The sequence below is a fragment of the Drosophila mauritiana genome, chromosome 2R, assembly GCF_004382145.1.
Source record: "Drosophila mauritiana strain mau12 chromosome 2R, ASM438214v1, whole genome shotgun sequence".
Taxonomy (NCBI): domain Eukaryota; kingdom Metazoa; phylum Arthropoda; class Insecta; order Diptera; family Drosophilidae; genus Drosophila; species Drosophila mauritiana.
The window spans coordinates 13,684,429-13,706,776 of record NC_046668.1 but is presented as its reverse complement, the minus strand read 5'-3'; the positions used below and the strand labels follow the sequence as shown (position 1 = coordinate 13,706,776).

At 41.3% G+C, this 22,348-nt stretch overlaps 4 protein-coding genes across 8 annotated transcripts in view; 3 read left to right on the top strand and 1 right to left on the bottom strand.

Annotated features, from left to right (window-relative positions):
• Positions 1–418: 418 nt before the first annotated feature.
• Positions 419–6,799, bottom strand: LOC117138417 (DNA repair protein complementing XP-C cells homolog). Of its 3 annotated transcripts, XM_033300516.1 has the most exons (7): positions 6,355–6,799; positions 5,504–6,288; positions 2,965–3,657; positions 1,649–2,925; positions 1,109–1,576; positions 880–1,048; positions 419–823 (listed from the first exon to the last, which is right to left on the bottom strand). In XM_033300516.1, exons 1-7 carry the CDS (start codon positions 6,540–6,542, stop codon positions 546–548), a joined length of 3,858 nt encoding a protein of 1,285 aa, XP_033156407.1. In that variant the 5' UTR covers positions 6,543–6,799; the 3' UTR covers positions 419–545. The 3 variants fall into 3 exon arrangements, with proteins under 3 accessions (XP_033156407.1, XP_033156405.1, XP_033156406.1); XM_033300514.1 differs by having other exon boundaries at positions 1,649–3,657; XM_033300515.1 differs by having other exon boundaries at positions 1,649–3,657; positions 5,504–6,285.
• A 406-nt stretch (positions 6,800–7,205) lies between these two features.
• Positions 7,206–8,475, top strand: LOC117137746 (G patch domain and ankyrin repeat-containing protein 1 homolog). Its single transcript, XM_033299330.1, has one exon. The coding sequence runs from the start codon at positions 7,288–7,290 to the stop codon at positions 8,296–8,298; it is 1,011 nt and encodes a 336-aa protein (XP_033155221.1). The 5' UTR covers positions 7,206–7,287; the 3' UTR covers positions 8,299–8,475.
• Positions 8,476–9,189: 714 nt separating this feature from the next.
• LOC117135468 (transient receptor potential cation channel trpm) overlaps positions 9,190–22,348 on the top strand; it is a 46,309-nt gene continuing 33,150 nt past the window's right edge. Inside the window, exons 1-2 of one of the 3 annotated variants that reach the window (XM_033295666.1) lie at positions 9,190–9,206; positions 11,216–11,542. The gene's annotated coding sequence lies outside the window, so the exon portion shown is untranslated. Of the gene's footprint in view, positions 9,207–9,387; positions 9,554–11,215; positions 11,543–22,348 lie in introns of those variants that run through there. The other 2 variants (XM_033295665.1, XM_033295674.1) reach the window with 2 other exon arrangements.
• LOC117135471 (NADH dehydrogenase [ubiquinone] flavoprotein 1, mitochondrial) lies at positions 20,086–21,717 on the top strand. The gene has a single exon (XM_033295684.1). It carries the CDS (start codon positions 20,137–20,139, stop codon positions 21,580–21,582), a length of 1,446 nt encoding a protein of 481 aa, XP_033151575.1. The 5' UTR covers positions 20,086–20,136; the 3' UTR covers positions 21,583–21,717.

The window sequence follows — 22,348 nt, the reverse complement described above, 5'->3', positions numbered from 1 at the left end:
TATTACCAAAGTCTTCTTTTTGTACGTATACGGATTTTGTACTTTCTTATTTTGAATTAAGGTTTTATTTATATTTAATTACATATTTATCTGCACCTTTGCCAAACGATCAAATGCGAGCTGTTTGGCTGAAAATTGCTTTATTTCTCTAGTCTGCTAATGCATTCCATGCTGTTGTAAAAACTATATTTTAGATTTAAAATCGCGCCTAAATACTAATTTATGCAAATAAATTGACGGATCTATAACCCAAATAACCATAATCTTATTATCTCAAACGTTCTGTATCTTAAAAATCTCTCAACGTACTCTGAAAACAAAATAATTTTGTAAATTAAAATTGAATTCAAAAAATTCAAAGTAAAGTTAACGAATATGCTATGTAAATTTACGAAAAAAAAACCTTTTAAACAATCGATTAATAAACGAATTATAAACAACTAAAGTGTACAATTTATTGGAATCAAATTACGTTTCAAATACAAAAATATCGAAATGACCTTAAACGAAACAATAATACGAACATAAATCAGACGCCAAAGAATTCAAAAGTTATATTTTTTCTTGAGTCGCTCGCGAATAAGGAGACCCTTGATCAGTTTCTTCCAGTTTCCATACACGCGGGTTTCGTACTTCTCCTGCTCCTTGAGAACTTGCACCTGTTGATCCTCTTCCCAGGCAGCAGTGACCACTTCGCGGAATTCCTCGCAAACAATGAAGCCATCGTACATGGGATGACAAGCGCCCTGATGGAAATCGAAGCCTACCACTGCATTGGCACAATCAATATTCAGCTTCTTACAGATGCGGATCAAGCCGGGCACTATAATTGAATGTCGAGGTTATTTAAACGAATTGGTGAGAAGAAATTCTTCTTACATCTCAAGTGCACCGTCTTCTTTGGCAGCATGCAGTCCTTAAAGAGTTCAACATTGCCGTAGGCATTTCGCGGCACAATTCCATTCTCTGCAGTTGGGGGCTCGTACTCCTGAGTCTGCCAATACCCGAATATTTCCAGTGGCTGGTCTTTGATAACAGTGCGCGTGAGCTGCAGGGTACAACACAAAAAATTGAAACACATGCATTTAAAAAAATGGGCACAACATACCTTATCCCACTTTGGACGTGCCTTAACCACCTTGTACGGCTGTTCGCCAAGCTTCACTACGCGTGCGCTTTTTAGCCAGATTTCCCGAGAATGCAGGAGGTGCACACAATCTCTGGAGTACACCGCTTCACCTCGGATAAAGCCCAATGTAGGCGCATCTGGTGGATATAGACCCTGGAACTTAAGCAAGTGCCGCTCCAGCACGTACAGCGGATGGTCCTTGAACTCGGAAATGGACTTTGGCAAGGGTTTATCGGAGTGAATGCGGCGAAGCTGATCATCCTCTGTTATATCGCGCTTAGTGCGGTGTCCGAGGTAAGGAGCAATAGTTTCATCTAGCCACGCCTTTTCCACACGGGCCTTGCGCACAGTGGTGCTCCAACTGGCACAGTACCTGGCGGTCACATCCTTTAAACTCTGATCGTCCTGAAAGGCAAATACGTAGGCTAATCCAGGCGTTGCATTTTTCTGCAGAAAACGCAGAAAACGAAAGACAATTACTGGATGGAGGGCATGACATCTAACATGATAAATACGCACCCTTATTGTGTCCACGCAGTGCAGCTTGCCTTTGAATAGATCTATACAGATCCACTGCTCCTCCACATCTGACCACACTTCCACCCACATGTCAGAGGCGTCCGTTTTCCGATTGAGCCTGGAACCGCCCTCATCATCTGTGGACATCACTCGTCGATCTTTTCGCAGATTCTGTACTGACTTGGGCAGTACAGGAGCCTTTTTCACCGGCTTGGCGGGTTCAAACACCTCATCGGAATCTTGCGAATTTTTCAACTTCTCCAGTCTTGGGCGCTTTTTCGGTAGCGGCACATCGTCACCGCCATCTAATTGCGGAATGGCTAGACTACTGGCTTTTTGACCTCGGCTTCGTAGCTGGCGAGCTGGTAAAGCTTCGGACAGAAAGTTTGGCGAAATTCGCGCCTTACTTTCCGGCGCCATTTGATGCTTTTGAGGGGCTGAAGTGGAATCGGCTCCGTCGGGTTTCTTTTTAAGGAAACTAGGAGATATAAGTACTTTCGGGGACTTGCTCCTCGATCGAGTTTCCCTTGTGTTGCGCTGTTCCTGCAAATGTTTATCCGCAGGACTAGCGTTTTCCGTATCACTATGCTTGGCATTTAGCTGCTTTACTTTGGACAGCATCAGTTTAGGTATAACTGGTGATCCAACCACCTGCGGTTTCTCCTCTGTTTTGGGTTTCACAGCGGCTCTACGTGTGCGACCTGCCACTGGGGAGAATGTGTCCACAGGAGCCATTTTCGATTTCTTGCTATCGCCAGATTCAGAAATATTTTGAGTGGTGATCCTTTTTAGCAGGGACGACTGTACTTTAGTTTTGGTTTCCGCAGGGCTTAAGACCTTTTTGTCTTTCAGTTTGGATGAACATAACTTGATTGTCTCTTCTTTTAAAGATTTGGAACTTGATGAGGTACTTGGATTCTCCTCAAAAGAAGTATCCGATTTATTGGAACTAATTGAAGATTGATGTTTTGATTTTACAACCAATTTTGAGGATAGAGTCGGTTTCAATAACTTTTTGGTTAATCCCAGTTCTGAATATTCTTCTTTTAGACATTTAGAGCTGGACGACGTACTTGGTTTCTCCTCAAAGGAAGTGTCAGATTTGCTGGAGGTATGGGATTTTTGATGTTTTGATTTTTCAACCAATTTTGAGGACAGACTTTGCTCCTTTTTATCCTTCGGAACTGTACCTGATTTCGTGGTGTCTGAGCCCTTGGTTGTTAATTTACTGACTGGTTTAGTCTCAGCTTTTTTTGCATTGTTTTTCTTTTCAGCCTCTTTGGAAATAGTTGACTTACTGCTTTCTTTTTCATGCTTTGAGTCTGTTGGCTTCCTTGCCTTCTTATCTTTTTTAGTCTTCTCATCCTCACTTTCCCCTTCGGATTCCACTGTTTGGCTTTTGTTCTTATCATCTGGCCTAAGTTTAATGGGAATCAGATCACTGGCCGCCGGACGTAGCGGCATTGGCTGGAGATTGACAATTAGCCGACAGTGCATGCCCATTCCCCGTGCAAGGGCAATGAATATGAAAATCATATCCTGCTTGCAGCGGGCTTCCTTGCGCTTCACCTGCTCCAGTAAAGCCTCTAATATGGCTTCCTTCATAGCAGGCGACTGCGCGGAATATAAATTGGGACTTAGCAGTTTGATTGATGTTTTGAACCACGTGACAAACGACTGCAGATATTTAAGTTCGGTTCCTCGTTCAGTAGGATATGCGTTTCGGCTTGGCAAGAGTTTTAGTGTAGCCTGCATCAATGAATCTGACTCGCTCAGCAGGCGATTGTACTTTAAGCTGCGAGCTATTTGGCACATAAGGCTGACTTTGTGCAGCAAAATCTGACGGTCCTTGATGTCCCTGTTAAGGCGACGCTTTAGGGCCATCTCCAATTCGTGTTGAGTCTTTTGCTCCTTCGTAGGACGGAGGCCTTCCAGTCCCACGCGGATCTCCAAATCCCCTGAGATGTTCGGCGTCTCGCCATCGTCCTGGTCACTGGATAGATCTGCATCTGCAAAGGGAATTTAAATCGGGGTGATGATGTGACACTGGACTGAATGATGAACTGTGATAGACAGAGTTTGTTTAAATGGAGTAATAAGAGGGGTAAGGTATCTAATACTCGAACATTTCAATCGACATTGAGGTTTAAGATTATTAAAATAAGTTTACAAAAATTTAGATTCCCAATATGATCCATGGATATGATCATATCCATGTTTTCCAATTTAAAAACATTTGTTAATGAATTTAAATAAATCGGGTAATAAAAATATTAATAGTAGCAAGTCCAGCACCAATGATTATGTGGGAGGATTCAGCAGGGAAGGCAGGCAAAAAATACCCAGACAGAGAGCATGGATTCCTTTCAACATTTGCATTTATTTATTTATATCATTTAAAGTGCATTTGAAATTTCAATTATCGAGTTAATTACAATCAACATTCACTAAATTGCGCTAAAATTACGAGTTTCATTTGATTTATTGCACCCATTGTCGGAGTATATCATTAATAAATTAGATTTAAAACTCTGCATGCAGATGTTTATATTAAGTGAATACAATTTCGCTAAAGTAAATTCGTTAAACATCAGTTCTAATTCGTTAGCTACTTGTTGATTTCTTTGAAACACTTGCCATTGCCATAAAGTAAGTACACAAATAGTTGACTAGGACATTTCACTAGCACTTACAAATTATTATTTCTATTACTGGGCTGCGGTTAAAATCCTTTTGTATCTCATTTTGATTTGGTTAACTGGATTCTCTTGGACTTTAACGTGTTTTTTTGCGTGGCAAACAAAATATAAAAACTGACATAATAAATAAAAGTAAATGCATTTTCTGAGTAAAATATATCATAGTTTAACATATTATTATCAAGAGTGTGTGTGCAGACATTTAAACCACGTTCAGAATTCGGTAGACATTGAGTTTATGCTTTTGTTTTTTTCATCCGTTTAACACGCAGATTGAGCTTAAGCTAGTGCAAAAACGTTTAAAAATGTTCATTTGATTTGATTTCTTTGACATTAAAAAAGATTTTAACAAGCTTTTGTGATAGATTTTCCTTTCGATCATTGTATAGACTTTAATTATTCTTTTCGCGGACAACTAAGTAGCAAATGCCGCAGGAATCTTGATTTTGGCTTGGCATCTCCCAAATTCGGGCTAAACATACAAATGTTGCATTGAAACGTTTGCCAAGTACAACGGACTCATGACATGGTTAGGGGGTATAAATAGGTTAGTAAGCCAAGTTTCTAGATAAGCGTCTGCAGCATCTCATACGCTAGTTTCTCAGTCTAATCGACTAACAATATGTTACAGTAAATAGGTATATTGTAGATTCATGGCCATTATTTTGACGCGGCTGTTCCAAATGTACATTCTAGCATACAGTTGCGGTAAAAATAAAAGCATTTCCTTGTATCTTCTACGATTTGTATAATTGTTTGTTAAAAATGGGGAAATTGTTAGTGTCAAACTAGGACAATACATTCGAATATGATAAATCTAAACGGAAAATGCAATACAAATTATTATACAAATAATAACAGTTATAAACTCGTTTAAGAATTTGTATACATCCCAACACTATATAAAATCATGCTCTTATTTGGACCGCAGCTGCACAGGTAAGTTAGTAATTTCTATCTGTTCACATCGACAAATAAACTTAGTACAAACAAAACTACACAGTCTCATACAGAGCAATTTGGAAGCTTATTTTTGTTCATCAGATACCAGAAATGCCAGCGCCACAACCAACTTGGATAAGCATGCTCGACTGCCTTCTGCCAACGCCATCTCTTCCGGGAGCCTGGCTGTCAAACTACTTGCATTTTCGCCTACCTGCCACTTCCTCAAAATCGGAGTCATCAGTATCACCAGCGTTGGCGACCACAGTGGACACGGGTCGCGTCTTGGTGTGCCTCTTTATTCGCGTCGACTTCGTCTTGCTGAGGCGTGACGGTTCATCAAGTGTCGGAGGCGCTGCTGGTGCTCCTCTTCCCGCCTTCTTACGTTGACTTCCTTCACGTTCCTCCACCTCCACACTCTGGTAGTTTTGGTTCTCGCCCAATGCAAGCAGCGCATTGACATCCATTGTGGCAGCCTGGCTCTTTGGCGGAGTGGCCGTGACATTTCGTTTGCTTAAAGCATCCCTAGTGCGCTCCAAACTGTTTGCGTTCTCCAGGAGACCGCGAAAGTCGAAGGCATTGCCTGCTTTATCCTCGAAGCTGCTCTCGTTGTTATCCTCTGATCCGGAGTCTGAAAGATTCGTGATGCCCGCATTACAATCGAATTGCGGCGCCGGTGACTTCTCTTTTTGGCCGCCGGCAAAGAAGGTTGAGTGCAGATCAAGATCGGCTGGATTCACTAGGTAGTCTTCCACACTGGATTCGCTGCTGGAATCAGCAGGATCGTGCTGATTCCGTGAACCGCTTTCATTGGGCGTTTTTGCGTTTTTTGAACCCGAAGCCCGCGGAGTGTTCTCCTGCTGTTGCGAAGGAGAAGTGGGAAAGGTCTTTGGAGGCGGTCGGTACTTATTGTACAGCTTGGAGCGAAGTGATTGACCAGTGGGCTTGCGTTTCTTCACCGAAGAGCCCTTGATGCCACTTGGTGGCTTGTGATCGCTGCTGGGAAGAGGTGGAATGAAAATTTCAAAATGTACCAGAGCAATGCACCCCTAATCCCGTTCTCACCCTCTTTTGCCCGCTACAGCGGAGGATCGCCCACTGGAGCCCGCTGCTCCTCCCTCCGCCTGCAGCTCATCGAAATCGCTGTCATCATCGTCGGAGGACTCGCCTCCCTTGACGTCCTTGCTCGGCTTCCATTCATCCTCGCTGGCCGAGAAGCCTTCGGACACGGAATCCTCCTCCTCGTCGGACATATTCCTTTTTATCTGGGGCGTTTTACATTTATGTATAGATGCGTGCTACTTAGTTATTGATTTTTACTGCGCAGTTATTCAGGGCACGCGTTACACAAAAATGTCCTCAGTTCGTTCTCTTGATTTTATATTTGATTATGGATGTTTGAGGGCAAGTTTAATCCTGCCTGATCTCGAGTTTGGACAGTTTAAATGAATTGCGAAATTCACATTTTCGCGCTTGGTAGAAAACAGACAAAAAGCAGAGGCCGAGAACAGTAGAGATGCGCTGACCACCGACGATGGTATCGATATTATCGGGACAATTTATCACTTAAACGAAGATAGTGATACTAAAAGAAAGTTTAGTAGCCTTATAACATTTTTTATTTTTCATTTCATTTTTGAGAGACTCTGGGAATTCTTTAATTTAATTTTAAAATATTATTAATTTATACCAACTTAATTAATATTATTGTACTTATTAAATATTTTCATATTTTACTGCATAACATATTTTATTAAAGAAACACAAATTAAATTTGAAAAACAGCTCATAGAGCGGTATTAATAGATTTTTGACCGACAGTGTTGACCAAATAATTTCATCTTTATTTATTTTTTATCTCTTAACATCACCATCTCTATATTCGATTAGTTGTGCTATCGATTTATCTCCAAACGATATTTTTGAGCACTACGCAGCCCTGACGCACATCTGCAAAATGTTTATTTACAAAACGAGTTAGCATTATTATTGTCAAAAATGAATTCTCAAAACGAATTGCATCCAAATTGGCTGGCTCTAACAACATTGCCACTCCAACTGAAGCGATTCGTCCGAGCTGGAGACCCGGATCTTATCGCCGATTCCCCGAAAGCAGTAAAGCACCAAATTGATGGCTTAAACGGAGCAGAAGCTCGTGAGTTCTACAAGGAGGTGTTGGATGCGCCCACAACCTGCCAACCTAAGCTTCCAAATCCCCACAAAACTGAAGAAACAAGAAGAGTGCCCCAAAAGACCATAGTCCCTTTTGATAAAAGCAAATTCTTCCGTTTGGCCACCAGCAACAAAGTAGAGGAGCTGTCCCAAATGGAGGCCTCGGAAGAGGATTTAAATTCTCGAGATTCCTTTGGCTGGACTGCGTTGATGATGGCTGCCTGTGAAGGAGCCACGGAGGCAGTGAGTTGGCTCCTGCAGAGAGGTGTCCAAGTAGAGACCTCAGACAAATCCGGAAACACAGCTCTGAAACTGGCCCAACGAAAAGGTCACTCTGATGTAGTTCATCTTTTGGAATCCCTACCCATTTTGGAGGAAACCAGCGAAGAGGATGAGTCAATTGATAGCAACAACCCCTTTTACTGTGAAATCTGTAAGAGGGACTACAAGGAAACCCCCTGGCCAATTCATCAAACCTCCACAGTGCATCAGTTCAATCTAAAGGCTCTGCCCGCTCACAAGCTCCACAAGTTTAATATATCTGCTAGGAATCGGGGACTTCAACTGATGGTGAAACAGGGCTGGGACCAGGAGCACGGATTGGGGCCGAGTCAAAGTGGGCGATTGTATCCAGTTAAGACTGTTCTTCGCAAGCAACGTACTGGACTGGGAATCGAACAACAGCCGGCAAGGGTCTCCCACTTTGGAGCCTTCGACTTAAACGCTGTTAGAAGGAGGGATCCCATATATCAACCGAGAAGGACGCGAAGCGATATGCAGAGGGAAAAGGTGCGCGAATGGAAGCGAGAGCGGTACCTCCGCAGGGTATTAAGTTAAAGATGGCTTACAGAGAAAGCAAAAAAGAATTGGATTGTACATTATTATTAGAGCCACTCTAGGATGTTTTTAATTATGCTTATTTAAGAATAGTTTTATAAATTTATTATTAGAAGGAATACAACATCAGTTATTGCTTCTCAAGAATTGCCCAATAAAAAAGCTGATTAAAATGAATGAAATGACTTGAAACTCCGTTTGGCCCCTGATTGATATTGCTGATTGAGAGGATGCTACCTAAAAAAGTCATTTTTCGTGAAAAGTCGCAAATAAACCCTATATGTTCTAAATAGGGAATTGATCACTCTACAAATAGACTAACACACTTACTTAACAAGTTTCAACAAGTTTTTTAAACTCTATTTAAAGTTGAAATTTTGTTTTGAAAGTTAGACGAGGATATCACTTGCTAAAAACACAAAAAATATAAAGCTTATACGCACAAATTAAGCAACATACATATTAGTAAAAGCCCATAGTACACACCTGAAAAATGACTATTCATTTTAAATTTGATGGATTTAATCCTTGTGGTTTGAAAGATATTAATTTTCGTAAGGACTAAGGAAAGAAGCTCACCGATGGCACGTGCTTTATGTTTGCAACAGCTGTTAATTTTTAACATGGTACTGTTAATTTACATTTGCGAAACTTCCAATTGGAACATTGGAATACTTCTGAGAGAGGAAACAGAGAAAACGGTATATAAGGAACTTCTCCGAATTCCTGCGCTCAGTCATATTCGGACTGCTGTACCGTGAGGTCGTTCCCCGTTTTTTTATACCGCGGAGTGCAATAAAACTAAGTAAGCAGTGCGTGTTTTAAAGTTCTACTAGCACGCTCGGCAATTAAAAGTGAAAAAGTGGGAGTGCGCCCACAAGGTCACCAACAGCAGTCGTTTTCCTTAGGTAAACAGCTAAAAAAGTGAAGCATTAAAGCGTCTGGAAAACCGTTGCTCGACGGCAAAGTAATTTCTAGATTCAAATGAATTCCGAATTCGATGCGGTGGCAACCCCGGCGGCCGATCAACAAGAACAGCTGATTGGTCTGAGTGTATATGTGTTTGTGTGTGAGAGCGTTTTTGCGGCGGAGCGTCGCTCCAATTTGTTGTTGGTTCTCCAACGTGTGCGGTTCGCTGGGCGCATTTAAATAATTTTTAAAATAATTAACAATTGTGTCGAGTCTCGCTGCTTAACCGTTATCGTGTGTGTACCAGTGTTTTTTGTGATTCGTGTGTGTCGTGTCCCGTTGCCCGGTAAACCCCAAAAAACGCGCAGTTTCAAATTACGCAGAGCTGGCAAGAATTGCAATTATTTTTGAATAATTAAACTAAATAAGGCGACCATGTGATTACACCGTGTGTGATAACAAAACGTTTACAAAGTCATCGCCGTAACACATTTACTCCCACGGACTCTGCAGGAACAGAAAAACAATATTGTTTAATATGCGCTCTGATGTTCAGTGGGCTTTATGGTTTATTTTCGTAGCATTTATTTTGGTGATTTGTTTAGTTTTGCATTGAACAATGTACATATAATTCGGTTCTCTTTGCTCCGTCCTCTCTCTCTCTCTCTCTCTCTCTTTATGTAGTGCCATCTCGCTCATTGATCGACATTGCCAGCGTCCCCCTGATTTTTCCAACCCCCAGCTCTCTCCCCTTCGATCAGGGCCCCCTCATGAACTTGCTTTGTTGTTGGGGTCTACCAGGGGAGGATCAAAATCGAGAATCTTGGGGAGAGTAGTACCCTTAAAAGAAAAAACAATTCAGTGAGGCATATACTTTTTAACTGCGCATAAACTGTAAAATAAATAGTCTCATTCAAGTTTTGGGATAAAGATTATCCCTTTGGTGCAAGTATAGAAACTATTTATTTTTGATTTCAGATCACTGTCAACAGTTTCTGTGACAGTGAAAATGTAAGGTTTGGAAGGAACCGATTTCGATGGCACCATCGACTTCTTTGATTTCATACATGATCTATTGTATATGGGTAGTATATTCAAAAGAAGTTCCCCCCTCCAATATTGTACCGCCACTGGACCGGACCTTACACGGCATTTCTTTCCCATTAACCCCATTCGATTCTATTATTTAGACAACACAATGCTATAACCAGTGAAGTGAGGCGGGGGTGGGGCGAAAAAAACCAGAAAAAACGGAATAGAATATTTTTATTATCTCAACGATTCCCTGGAATGCTGCGAATGTATTCTATGCTTGCAAAATGTACACTATTCAAAAGTAAAATAGTCATCAAATATATTCAATAGTTGCCATTATATTTTTCGTAGAACTGAAATATTGTTTACATATTAAATATGCAAATGTTTTAGTTCTTAAAAAGCTCAGACTTTAATATGTTTTTGACAAAAATTACACTGTTTTCCTTAGTTTTATCACAATAATCCAGCCAGTATACTTGCTATAATAACCATTGGAGGTTCTACGACGAACTTTTAACTGTATGAGCACAAGGCCAAGCGGATCCCATTTACTTCAGTGCTTGGGTGGAAACAAATCTCGTAAATCTTTAAAATCGTAAACCAAACAACTGCACAAGAGCCGAAATGAAAATGCAAAATGTTTATTATTGTAAAATAAACCAACAGAGGCGGCCCGAAGAGCACAGAAATGAGATAAATGAAATGCCAAAACTTCCGGGTCATTGCCTGAGCGCAATGGCAATGCCAATGGCATAAGTCCATTTTTCCATTCTAGGGAAAGAGGACCTCGGCTTTTTGAGGGCCCTTCAATTTCAATTTGGCTTTTTGCCCCCTAGCTAGAGCCAAATATCTGGTGGTAGTTAAAGTGAATTGCAATCAAACGAACTAAACAAACACTCGGATATTATATTATGTGAAAATTCCTAATTGCCAAACACCTGAAATTCATCGCGTATACTCGTACCCTTAGATTGTTTACGCAATATCCAGCCAACAAAATTTTGCGGAGACCGACATAATAACCATTAAAGCAATTACAACAATTATAAACAACAATATCGAAATGAGCAATACAAAACGCATGAACTTGAAAAACAAATTTAAGCATGCTTGATCCAATATTCAGGCATCCAGGTCTTAATAGTGTCTACGAGAAAAGCCCCCGGAGCAACAGCACCAACAACAGCAGCATCCTCATTTTCCCTCATTCAGCATCAAGTATACGCAGAGACAAGTATTTCTGCTCCAGCGTTTTCCATCTGGCCGCGTTTTCCGACTCTTCTAAGTGTTTTCCCAGGTAAGACCGTCGAGATAAATGCAAATTACTTTGCAGGACTTTAGTGAGCGTTTGTGCAAAAGCACAAAAGAAAAAGTTAAAAATATGGAGTGAAAATGATAGGACTTTAGATTGTAAATAAATTAATGATTTTCATTCCAATTATGTAAATATAATACTTAATATTGGTTAAAATCTAATACTATAAAGATTAGCCATGGAAATTATTCGTAATTATTTGAGTGCATGTATGTATCTTTGAAGTTTAAAATATTTCAACGCTTTAAATTCCTTAATAGGCGCACAGTGTCTATCTTTAAGATTTCCAAGTGGAATGCAAATATTGTTGAGATGTACGAGTGTGTGTAATTGGCAGGACGATGGTTGGCATAAATCTCTCACCTGCAGGAATTTTCTAATATCGCGAAGGTGTTGCATACCAAACGGTGCTTGAAATGAGCAATTTGCGAAAACTTTCGGCATAAATTGTTGCCCAAAATCTCCATCCCTTCGAGCGACGCCTCTGGCTGTGAGTGTGTCAGTGGCAGGGCGAAAGGCAAAAAAAAAAAAATTAACAAAAATTAGGCCTGAAGTTTGTTGGCAAGCTCGCAAATGTGTTGTGGCTTAAAGGGATAAAGAGCTTTGCGTAGAGCAACGGCAGTAATTAACATTAATAAGAAGCAGGCTAGTGGTAAAGTACAATTCGTGGAGATTCGAGGTGTTTTTGTGGGGCTTTTCGGGGGTAAGGAACTGACGACTGACTGACGGGCCCCACATTACTCACTCGCAAGACATATGAATGTGATTTAGTGGGGGACAGCCCAACTTTCTAGACACAACTGTTTCGCTTCGTATTTTTTTCTTTTTCTCCCTCAAGGCCACGCATTTTGAATTATGCACATAAATTAGAAATAATGTGCGTGCGACTTGTTAACACGACTGATGATGGAAAGTTCTTTAACAAACACAAAGGCACGCTCGAACTTTTACCGTCCAAACTTTAACCCCGAAAAGTGTCCTGTTGCGGCCAGTGTCAACATTTCAATAGCCCCTTAATTGCCCCATGAAGGGCTTGACATTCCATGGAGAGGATACAACAAAAAGATTGATATATTAATTAAGCCCGGGCTATGAAAACTCCTGCCCGATTTCCCCCCGTTTATCCGGGCACTCATTGTTGCCACTGTTAATTGGCTTTTCCGGGGGCGGAAAAGGTCAGCGAAGTTTGATTAAATTTCTTTAAAATGCTTAATTGAATCCTGATTACGGACTGAGCCAGCTACCTACGCATCTATATGGGTAACTATCGGAAAATGCGAAAATCCCTGCTCGTTTGGCGACATTTTATTAACGTGCCATTGACTCTCGAGACTAAATGTGGCAAAAATGTCAGTCAGTCAGTCAGTCGAAAGTGGAGGAGCTATTCGATTGAGCGTATAAAAGTGCCTGATCCAAGGCGACTCATATACATGCTATGCATGCATGTATGTGTGTAGTAGGAAGGATGCCGAAACTTGTGGCATTGGCAACAAAATCCATTGGAGCGCGAAATCGACTTAATGCATTAGTCCCCGGGTGTGGTGAACGTCAGAAAGACACGTCGAGCAAACATTTGCGGCTTACGAGTGCGCGTACGTACAAATATGTGTGTGTGTGTGTGTGTACGGCATAAACTCCGGAGTCCATAGTACGGACTCCTCCCGGTTAGGTGAGCATAAAGCTCGGGAGGTATAAAATTGAAAATTATGACAGCCGTCTGGCAACAATGTCCTCGTGAGCCTGGCGCAAAATGCAAGCGCCGCAAAATGTGGCAAAACAACAAGTGGCAAAATCCTCTCCTGGCTGGAAAGTGGATCTCGACCAATCCAGACTCGCATATTCATACCGCTTCATTGCTATGCAAGTTGGTAAACTTGAGATTCCGACAACAACGGCCAGAGCGGCAATAAGAACGTCAACAAGTCGCAATAAAAGACAAGCAAACAAAACTCATAGCCAGACGGAGAAGGCAGTGCATACAAAGATACAAAGCTACAGATACTCTCGAACAAGATACGTTTCCACACGTTTGTGCAGATGTACAGATATAGACTTAGATGGGACGTCTGGAGCGACAGGGCAAACAGAAAATTCAAGGTTCCTGAGATGAGTTTCCTGATTAAGATAAATACACTGAAAACTGAGCGCACACACTTTTATTTACGTGAATTGCGTCATAGAGCAGGAGGATCTTCTCTTACTTAACTACCGCTCTTCAATGATTTATAACGCAGGCACGTGAATAAAAATAATATAATACACTAAGAGTAAACAAATAAGCCTCGCGCTGTTTACCAATAAATTCGCTTAATAAATTAAAGTTCTTAATACACGAAGCTTTAATTGAAACATTTAATTTATTATGGCTTAAGAGCGAATCAGTTTATTTGCAATTAATCTGCTTTATTGACAGCGGGCGGCTGCCACTTTAAACTGTTTTTATCCAAAAGGTTTTTGACTCGCGTTGGCAATTAAAATGTATTTTATTATTCTTCGTAATCTGAGGCCGTCACCACCGTAGATAAGACTTCACGTATGCGATAAAAACCGAATAATCTGCTTATCAGGTTGCTTAATTCAATTGTGCAATAAAATCAGGAGCGAAAGTTTTCTTCTCCAACCAAGAGAATCGTATCAAAATGTCCAGACTGATATACGATCTGGAAAAGCAAAACAAAAATATTTTTGCCATAATAGCTAAACAAAATGCACTTCATTGTAGAGAGTACTGCTGGAAGTATTATGCAATAGTAAAAGTTTATTGCGAAAGATAAAATAAAGCATATCAGTTGGGCGCACGTGCCTTTAATATCTTGAAATATTTCACAGATGGGGCGTATTTTTGGCCTATAAAGTAGCTGCCACAGCTGACCATTCGAACATGGAATATAGATTGCTTATTGCCAAACAACGAAAAACGTGAAATATGCAAGCCCAATCCAAATATTGATGACCAATCGATTGAATCTCATGTTAATGACGCTCAATATCGCACGGTCTGTCATTCTGCAGATCAATAAAGGTCCTGGCAGCATCGATTAGAATTACCAAAATCATTTGTTTGTCATCTGTTGCGCAGATTGTCATCACAATCGTAAATTATTTGCATTGTCAAATGTGCAATTTATAGGTTAACCAAGTTTTGAAAATTCTGCGAAATATTGCCGTATAAGAAATTCAGATTTATAAATCAAAATCTCAATTATCTTTTTTGCCAAGGACCTCTCTTCAGTTGAGATGCATGTTTTAATAAAGCTAACAACACGATTAGCGCGCTCCATGCACGAGTGTTATATGTATATTGATTTTGGATCAGACAGATTTGTTGATTTTATTTTTAATGCTATTGCATAATTTACAATAGTCGCTTTATCGCACTTTGTCACACGGCATAACATGTTCGTTTTTATAACTTTATCAGTGAAGAATTTTTAATACAGATTCTGTGGGCGAAATGAATTTGTCGCATGTCATAAACATGGCGATTTTCTTCCTTTATTCCTTTTTCGTTTGCGGATGGTCTTAAATTTTTAATGAAACACAAACATATTTTGTAATAGGTTTTATATTCCGCTCCCTTTACTGTTTCCTGCACCTTCGGCTCCATTCGCCCGCACACAATTCGCAATTCATTGTGTTCAGAAAGCGGCATTTGCGGACCCTGTTAAATGCAAATCCCGTGAATTGCTGGCCGCCACCCATCCATAGGCCACCACCCACAGCCCAACGTTTATTCACATTCACATTCACTGGCGGCATATTGGCGATTTGGGTTTTGGGATCAGTTGGTCGCTTTGGGTGCCATTGTTCCGGTTCCGTTTGGACGATTCTGCAAATATGAAAATCGGTTTAAAGTTGGAACAAGCTTTTCGAATTAAGTCGACAAACACACCTTCGATGCGGACATAAGTCGTCTTAATGGTCTGAAATCCGGAGCATGGCTACCCATCTTTGGCCACGATTTCAAAGTTATCCGAAGGAGGAGTGCTTACCCATTAGGCACTGGTCATGTCACATGGATGGCATGCAGTGGAAACCCAAAACTTTCACCCCGAGTTACGTGCATAAGAAAGTGGAAAACTTATTTCCACCACACGTCTCTGGGCTGGCCGGCGAAAAGTGTTGACGTGCCATTGCAACGAATGGGACAGCTTTTTAAATTTATTTATGCACGTGACCCAGTGAAAAGGAGGATCCGAACACTGAGTTGGGATATGCAAACAAAGCTAATACATAACGGCAAGGAAACCGGTCTGACCTTCGGAAAAGTGGTACAAAAGGTGGACAATCTGCTACATTTCCATGGGGTTAGTCTAGTGCATAATAACCAACTTGCAAGTAGCTTAACAGGACTTTCAAGTAGAGTTGCTAGCAATCAATAAATTTAAACCATAATTATAATATAATAAAAGTTAATTTTCTTTGATTTTACCTTCGGCACTGAAATTGTTCCTATGAAATTCAAGTAACGTGATTCGGAAACCTGATTGATTTTTATTTATACAGTACACAATACCAAACTAGCAGGTAGTTTTAAATGGCATTTAAGTGGGGTCCAAATTGCCAGCAATCAATGAGTGTAAATGTGTACGTTTTAGTGCATAGTAATAAAGTTATTATTCATATAAGTGTGTTTCTCCGCCTTCAATATTCAAATAACACTTATTAAAACCAACTTTCGAAATCTTGGTTGGTAATTGAGTGTTATGAGTAGTGGAAAGTTTGCTCCTTCATGGACTTGCAATGAATGAAACGGGTCGTAAACTGGTCGCAAGTAGAATTCGGAAGTAGACACGCATTGTTGGAATTGGACATTTTTATAGCCGAGGCTATAACAATAACCTCGTGGAACGAAATGAACTATTGGAGCGCACTGGAAAACCATGACTGACTTCAAGAATTTGCCAGCTAACCGCCTTATATTCGCGATAAATTCAAAACAGGACATATACTTTGTGTTTTTTTTTCCATTTTTTTGGATTGCATTTTCAAAGTTGGTTGGTTTTTGCCTTTGTTGTTCTTGAAGTTTAGTTTCCTGACCTCGAAAAGTTGTGCCAATTCGTTTTTTTCGGCGTTCTGCTGTGAATTATTACACATTTACTTGCATGTTTTCAGCTGCCCTGATTCCACGACTTTTGAAATTGTCTGCCCATGTTCATAGCTTTCAGCCGGGGTCGCCAGTTGCGCCGTATGCGTGACTTTTCATGGCACGTGATTAACTTGCAGGCGCTGACCCTTCACCCCTTATTTCACTCCGCACCGCACATATACAAATGTATGTGTGTGTGTTTTTGTGCGGGGTCAGCATGCAAATGACCATGGTCCACCGCGTGTTTGCATGTTATAAATACTTTCAGTTTTGTTTATGGGGTTCCGGCTCCTGGACACTTCACCCCCCAGTGTGTGGGTTCGTGTGTGTGTGTGTGCTGCCTTTAAATGTGAATTTTACGGTTTTCATCTGCTTCTTTTCACTTGGCTACCTGGTACCTGTTGTTGCCCATAACCGAGATTGCTTTCACATTCTGCCGCCTAAAGTTGCCACCAGTTTAGTGTGCTGCTCAAAAAAGTATGCTACGAAAAGTGCAACGCCTTTAACCAATTGTGAAGTGAGTGAAAACGTTTGAATTTTACTTTTACGAGCTTTATATTACATATGTAGCTTACAACAATATTTGCTACAAGTTGTTAGTTAATTATAAAATTTAATTTAGAAAATGAGATTCTCAGCGAAAACTGTTTAATTTAACCGGTACACCAATTTTGGAAGGTGGATTTATTGATCGCTCAAAGATTGTATATATTTCTGTAATTTGATCCCTTGATTCTCCTCATTTAAGCTGGAATAACATCAATAATATTAATATTTGAATTGCAAATTTCGTATCCTAAAGCCTGAAAATCTCAGTGCCAGCGCCGTGTCTCGTTTAATTAATTCATCAATCTATCTTAAATCGAAATACCAATACCAATTCAACAGTTGGATGAACTGTGCAACCCCTTGCTCGATAATGAGTTGATGTTTGATAGCAAAAACAAGCAGACGCAAAGGACCAGGCCAGGCATCTGCAAAGCTGGCTGAAGACAAACCACAATTGTCTGGGGACGAAGGGATCCAGTGGGTCTGGTACTGGGGGGCAACCAGGCCATTAATGTGCAGCTGCGCCACTTGCAACTGCCACCGTGGGCTGTAAATTTGCTGGCATTGTCGACGACGCTTACAAATTGCCACCAGGAGCTCCATGTGTGCATGTAAATTAGCTTATTTAAAGTCGATGGCAGCGGCGGTGTCCTTGGGGCGTCTATTGATTGCTGTTTAGTTTAGTGTGCCAATATCGACTCGTTGGCACATGTGGCAAGTGTCAAATGTGTACAAAATTCAGTTAGTTAGGAGTTTGCTAGTGCCAACAAAGGAGGTGATTCTACGTATCCATCCAATGGTAATTAGCGTAGAAATGGAACACCATTAGTCAATCAGTGTGATCCTCGATAAATTGTATAGTTTTATTATTTCCGATTTAATTGTCCTAGATTTTGTTCATGTTCTTTATACAAGTCGTTAAATGGTTGAATAATGGGCAAGGACAAAAAAGCACAGAGTCATGTGCGACTATAAATTTTCGAAAGGAATGTGGTCTGTTGCAACCATTAAATACTCTATGTGGAACCTGAAATAGTCCAAGGACTGAATAACGACCTTTGAAATGGACTGGCTTGTGGAGTTTATTAAAGGCTTATTTAGTTTCAGCTTAAATGTAGAGAAATGTGTGATAGTACATTTAAATGTTCTACAGCAATTATGAAATACACACATGTACCCATGATGTAACCTTGTTAATATATGCGTGTATTGATACGCAATATACAGGTCGTATACGCAATTTACTTGAAATATGCTATCGTTAATGTATTTAATGCGTTATACAAAAAGTCCCCAAATGGAGCACACAATGCATTTGCTAATGCAAACAAGGGAGTGAATTCCGCGATTGGATCTGTTCAGTTATTTGTGGAATGAAACTAAAACTGGAATGGCTACTCCATTAGAGCTAATCTGCGGTGTACGCCCCATGTTTACTTTTCGTGGCGCAGAAAAGTGCTCAATGACAGCTGTCCTGATTGTTTTTGGTCGGTGGCTTTGCGGTGTTTGGCTGACTGGTGTGAAAACAGCCACAAAATGGCCATAAAACATTACCAAGCAATAATAATAACGAAATCAACCAGAGCTGAGCAAACTGAGCTCATAAAACAAACACAAACACCTCCCACGAGGAAAGGGACGACTCGACTATTCGTGGGGGATTGCAGTTTACCTTTTAGCATCAAAGTCGAGAGGGCAAACACTTAACAAAATCTTTACTGCTACTGAAGTAGCAGTCAAGTAAGAAGGTATACATAAAAAAATATCACGATTAGAATAAGGCTATTTTAAAGTAAGCCAGCTTTCCCAGCAATTGACTAAAACTCGATATATGTTTTTGGCGAGTGTAATGTCCCCCAAACAAGACCCAAACTGCTGGCCAAATTTGTCTCTCGGCTCAGCCAAACAGTGTGGCAATTCCTTGGCAGTCCTAAGTCAACAGTCCCCCTCAATTAAATACGTGATTTGTGTATAGTTGTGCCCCGTGCACGAAACATCTTAATGCAGCTGGAGTGCATCTTGCGATGCCCGCAGGATGCCACATGACGCCGATTAGTGTATGCTAATGAGTTCGCCGCGGGCCAAACTCCACTTTGTCGCTAATGTCGCAGGCGACTCATTTGGGTGCGAGTACCATTTCATTCCGGCACACAAAGCCCGCTAATTGAATCCCTCTCAGGTTGCTCAGGTACCAGAATCTCATCTCCAGTTCATCTGGTTTCGGGATGCCTTTTGTTGCCTGCCATTAAAGGCGAATTGCTGTCGGATGGTTGCATAAATTGAAAGGGGCTGTCTGTGCCACAACTTCTGCTGATGCTGCTGATGCTGCTGCTGCTGCTCGATTCATAGAAAATTACGTATACGCATTCGCACATGTCCTCGCTCTGGGAAAACTGCCTCACATCCGGCGTGTGGGTATGGAGCGTGTATGTGGATGCGAATGTGAATGTAGATGTGGGTGTATGCTGCCGGTATACTCCTAAATTTATTGCTGCTGTTGGTGCTCCCATTGTCGTTATGGCAGCATTTGTTGCGCTACTTTCAGTCTTCCAATTTGTCGTTGGCCAACTTTGTCCCGATATACATCCATGTTTACTTTACTGGCCCGTCTGTGCCTATGATTTTTGGGCCAGGAAACTCGTTTAAAAAGGATTTCGGTATAAATGCTGTTTTGATCTGGCCTTCAATTTCTAATTTGAGCCCAAATTTGAATAAAATGAACATGGCTCAAACCACCCGCAGCCTACATTTTTCAAACAAACTGACATTTTGCGAAATAGACCGCAAACTGACACATATTGGTAAAAAATCGATTGGATATCTAATAGAAAGTTGAAAGATTTTAAAACTTCAATTATTTAACATTTCTTGAAGGTACTGTCATTCTGATTTTCAAATAGTAGGCATACACAGAAATTCTCTTTTTCAAGACGACAAAATGTTGCGGCAGAAGCTTAAAAACTATTTACCGTCTGTTTGGGAACAACAACTGCGTCTGGTCCAAACTGCCAAGAAAGCGGGAGGTAACAAAAAGCTGGGTCCCGATAGGCCTCCCATTATCGATCCGCCCAAGGGATATGAGCCCAATTGCAAGACCAAATTTGGTCCGCTGGATGATTGTGATCGTGTGTTTCAGAACCTCTATGGACGTCACGATTGGCGTTTGCATGGAGCCTGTCAACGTGGGGATTGGCATCGCACCGCTGAGCTGTTGGAGCAGGGTCCCGAATGGATCATGAAGCAGATAAGCATAAGTGGATTGCGTGGACGGGGAGGAGCTGGCTTCTATGCCGGACTGAAGTGGGAATTCCTACGCCAGACCAAGTCCGAAAAGGTGCCCAAAATGGTCATCGTGAACTGTGCAGAGGGAGAGCCTGGAACCTGCAAGGACCGTGAGATCCTGAGACATGAACCCCACAAACTGATCGAGGGTATCCTGCTGGTGGGTGTGGCCATGGGATGCGGTAGAGCCATTGTGTACATTCGGAATCGCTTCTACAACGAGGCCTGCAACCTGCACTTTGCCTTGGCGGAGGCCTATCATCATGGTTTGTTGGGGAACAGTGTCTGTGGCACGGGCATCAAGTTCGATGTGATGGTCCAGCGTGGAGATCGGTACTTATGTGGCGAGGAAACCGCCATGATCAACTGTTTGATGGGTAAACTGGGAAGACCACGACGTCGTCCGCCCTTCCTTACGGAAAAGGGCTACTTCGAGCATCCCTGTTTGGTGATCAATGCCGAGTCCATTGCCGTAGTGCCCACCATTCTGCGAAGAGGTTCCAAGTGGTGGGCAGGATTGGGTCGCAGTTACAACACGGGAACCAAACTTTACTGTCTCAGCGGTCAGGTGAATAACCCCTGTACTGTGGAGGAAGAGATGTCCATACCCCTGAAGGACCTTATAGAGCGGCATGCTGGTGGAGTAAAAGGTGGTTGGAACAATCTCGCAGCAGTATTTCCAGGTGGTTTGTCGACACCATTGTTGGATCCATCAACATCCGGAAAGGTTCTCATGGACTTCGATAGTTTGACGGATGCAGGCAGTGGTTTCGGGTGCGGAGCTGTTATTGTAATGACCAAGGACTGTGATCCTCTGTCAATAATGTTGCGATCAATTCAGTTTTTCGAGAAGCACACTTGCAAACAGTGCTCCTATTGTCGTGATGGTGCCATATGGCTGCCGGAGATATTCGCCCGCTTTGTTAAAGGTCAGACACATCCCCACGAGATCGATTGGACGCTGGTCATTGCCGACAAGATGAGGAACAGTAAGCCCATTTGCGCACTCGCTTATAGCCAAGTCAGCGTGGCCGAGAGTTTGGTGCGAATGTTTAGCCGGCAGATCGAAGAACGCCTTTTGAAATATGCCAAGGGATCTTGATATAAGCAGTCTTAACTATAGAAATTCGTATTCATTTATTGATTTTAGGTAAATTGAAATAAATTCTTAATATATTGGAAGTTGCTTAGCAAAATCCAGCTAAATATGAAATGCGAAAAATACTTCATAATTTTATCCTTGCCTCTTTGGTAAAGTTGACCAAAGGCTAAATAATCAAATTATTATTAATATACAATCACAGCCTACCGAAGCCTAATTTTATTTGCCGTAAATTTTGTATCCACATTTTAATTTGTACGTAATGATATACATTAGCCGGTTGCATAAGTGAAATGATAAATGAATTATTGTCTATTGAGTTTTGGCGTTATGTGTACATTTGGCATTTGCTCTGGAAACCATTTTAAAAATAAGCATTTAAACAGCTGCTGCGAATGCAAAAGGCCATAAAGTCCTTTTGTCCAACGACAGATAGAGATTTAATTAAGATGAATGGGTCTAAAGAAGCTCTGGCTAATGCGGTCAAAGAGAAATAAATCTCTGGCTACTTTCAATGGTCAGCATATGGAAAACGTTTCGGTTGTGACCTCGCAAATCATTGATGGCACACGGCGAATGATGACAGTTTAAACGACTACTCAATCCTCGGGGTTGTGGCAGTCGGAGCTACTCGTTAGTTAGCTGTTTGCTCTTGGATTTCAGTTTGCGGCTGATGAGATCCATTATGTTGGTGATGTCCTGGCAACGAGAAAAAAGCAGAGAAAAGCTCTGGGAAATGGGGAAAAATCGTGTGGAACATGAAAGG

Bases quoted from the DNA above. Each gene is read 5' to 3' on its own strand.
- LOC117135471 (XM_033295684.1), top strand. From the start codon at position 20,137: ATGTTGCGGCAGAAGCTTAAAAACTATTTACCGTCTGTTTGGGAACAA.
- LOC117137746 (XM_033299330.1), top strand. From the start codon at position 7,288: ATGAATTCTCAAAACGAATTGCATCCAAATTGGCTGGCTCTAACAACA.
- LOC117138417 (XM_033300514.1), bottom strand. From the start codon at position 6,542: ATGTCCGACGAGGAGGAGGATTCCGTGTCCGAAGGCTTCTCGGCCAGC. The intron at 3,658-5,503 runs GTAGGCGAAAAT...TTCCCTTTGCAG, and splicing joins CGATTTTGAGGAAGTGGCAG to ATGCAGATCTATCCAGTGAC. The intron at 1,049-1,108 runs GTATGTTGTGCC...TGTACCCTGCAG, and splicing joins CACGTCCAAAGTGGGATAAG to CTCACGCGCACTGTTATCAA.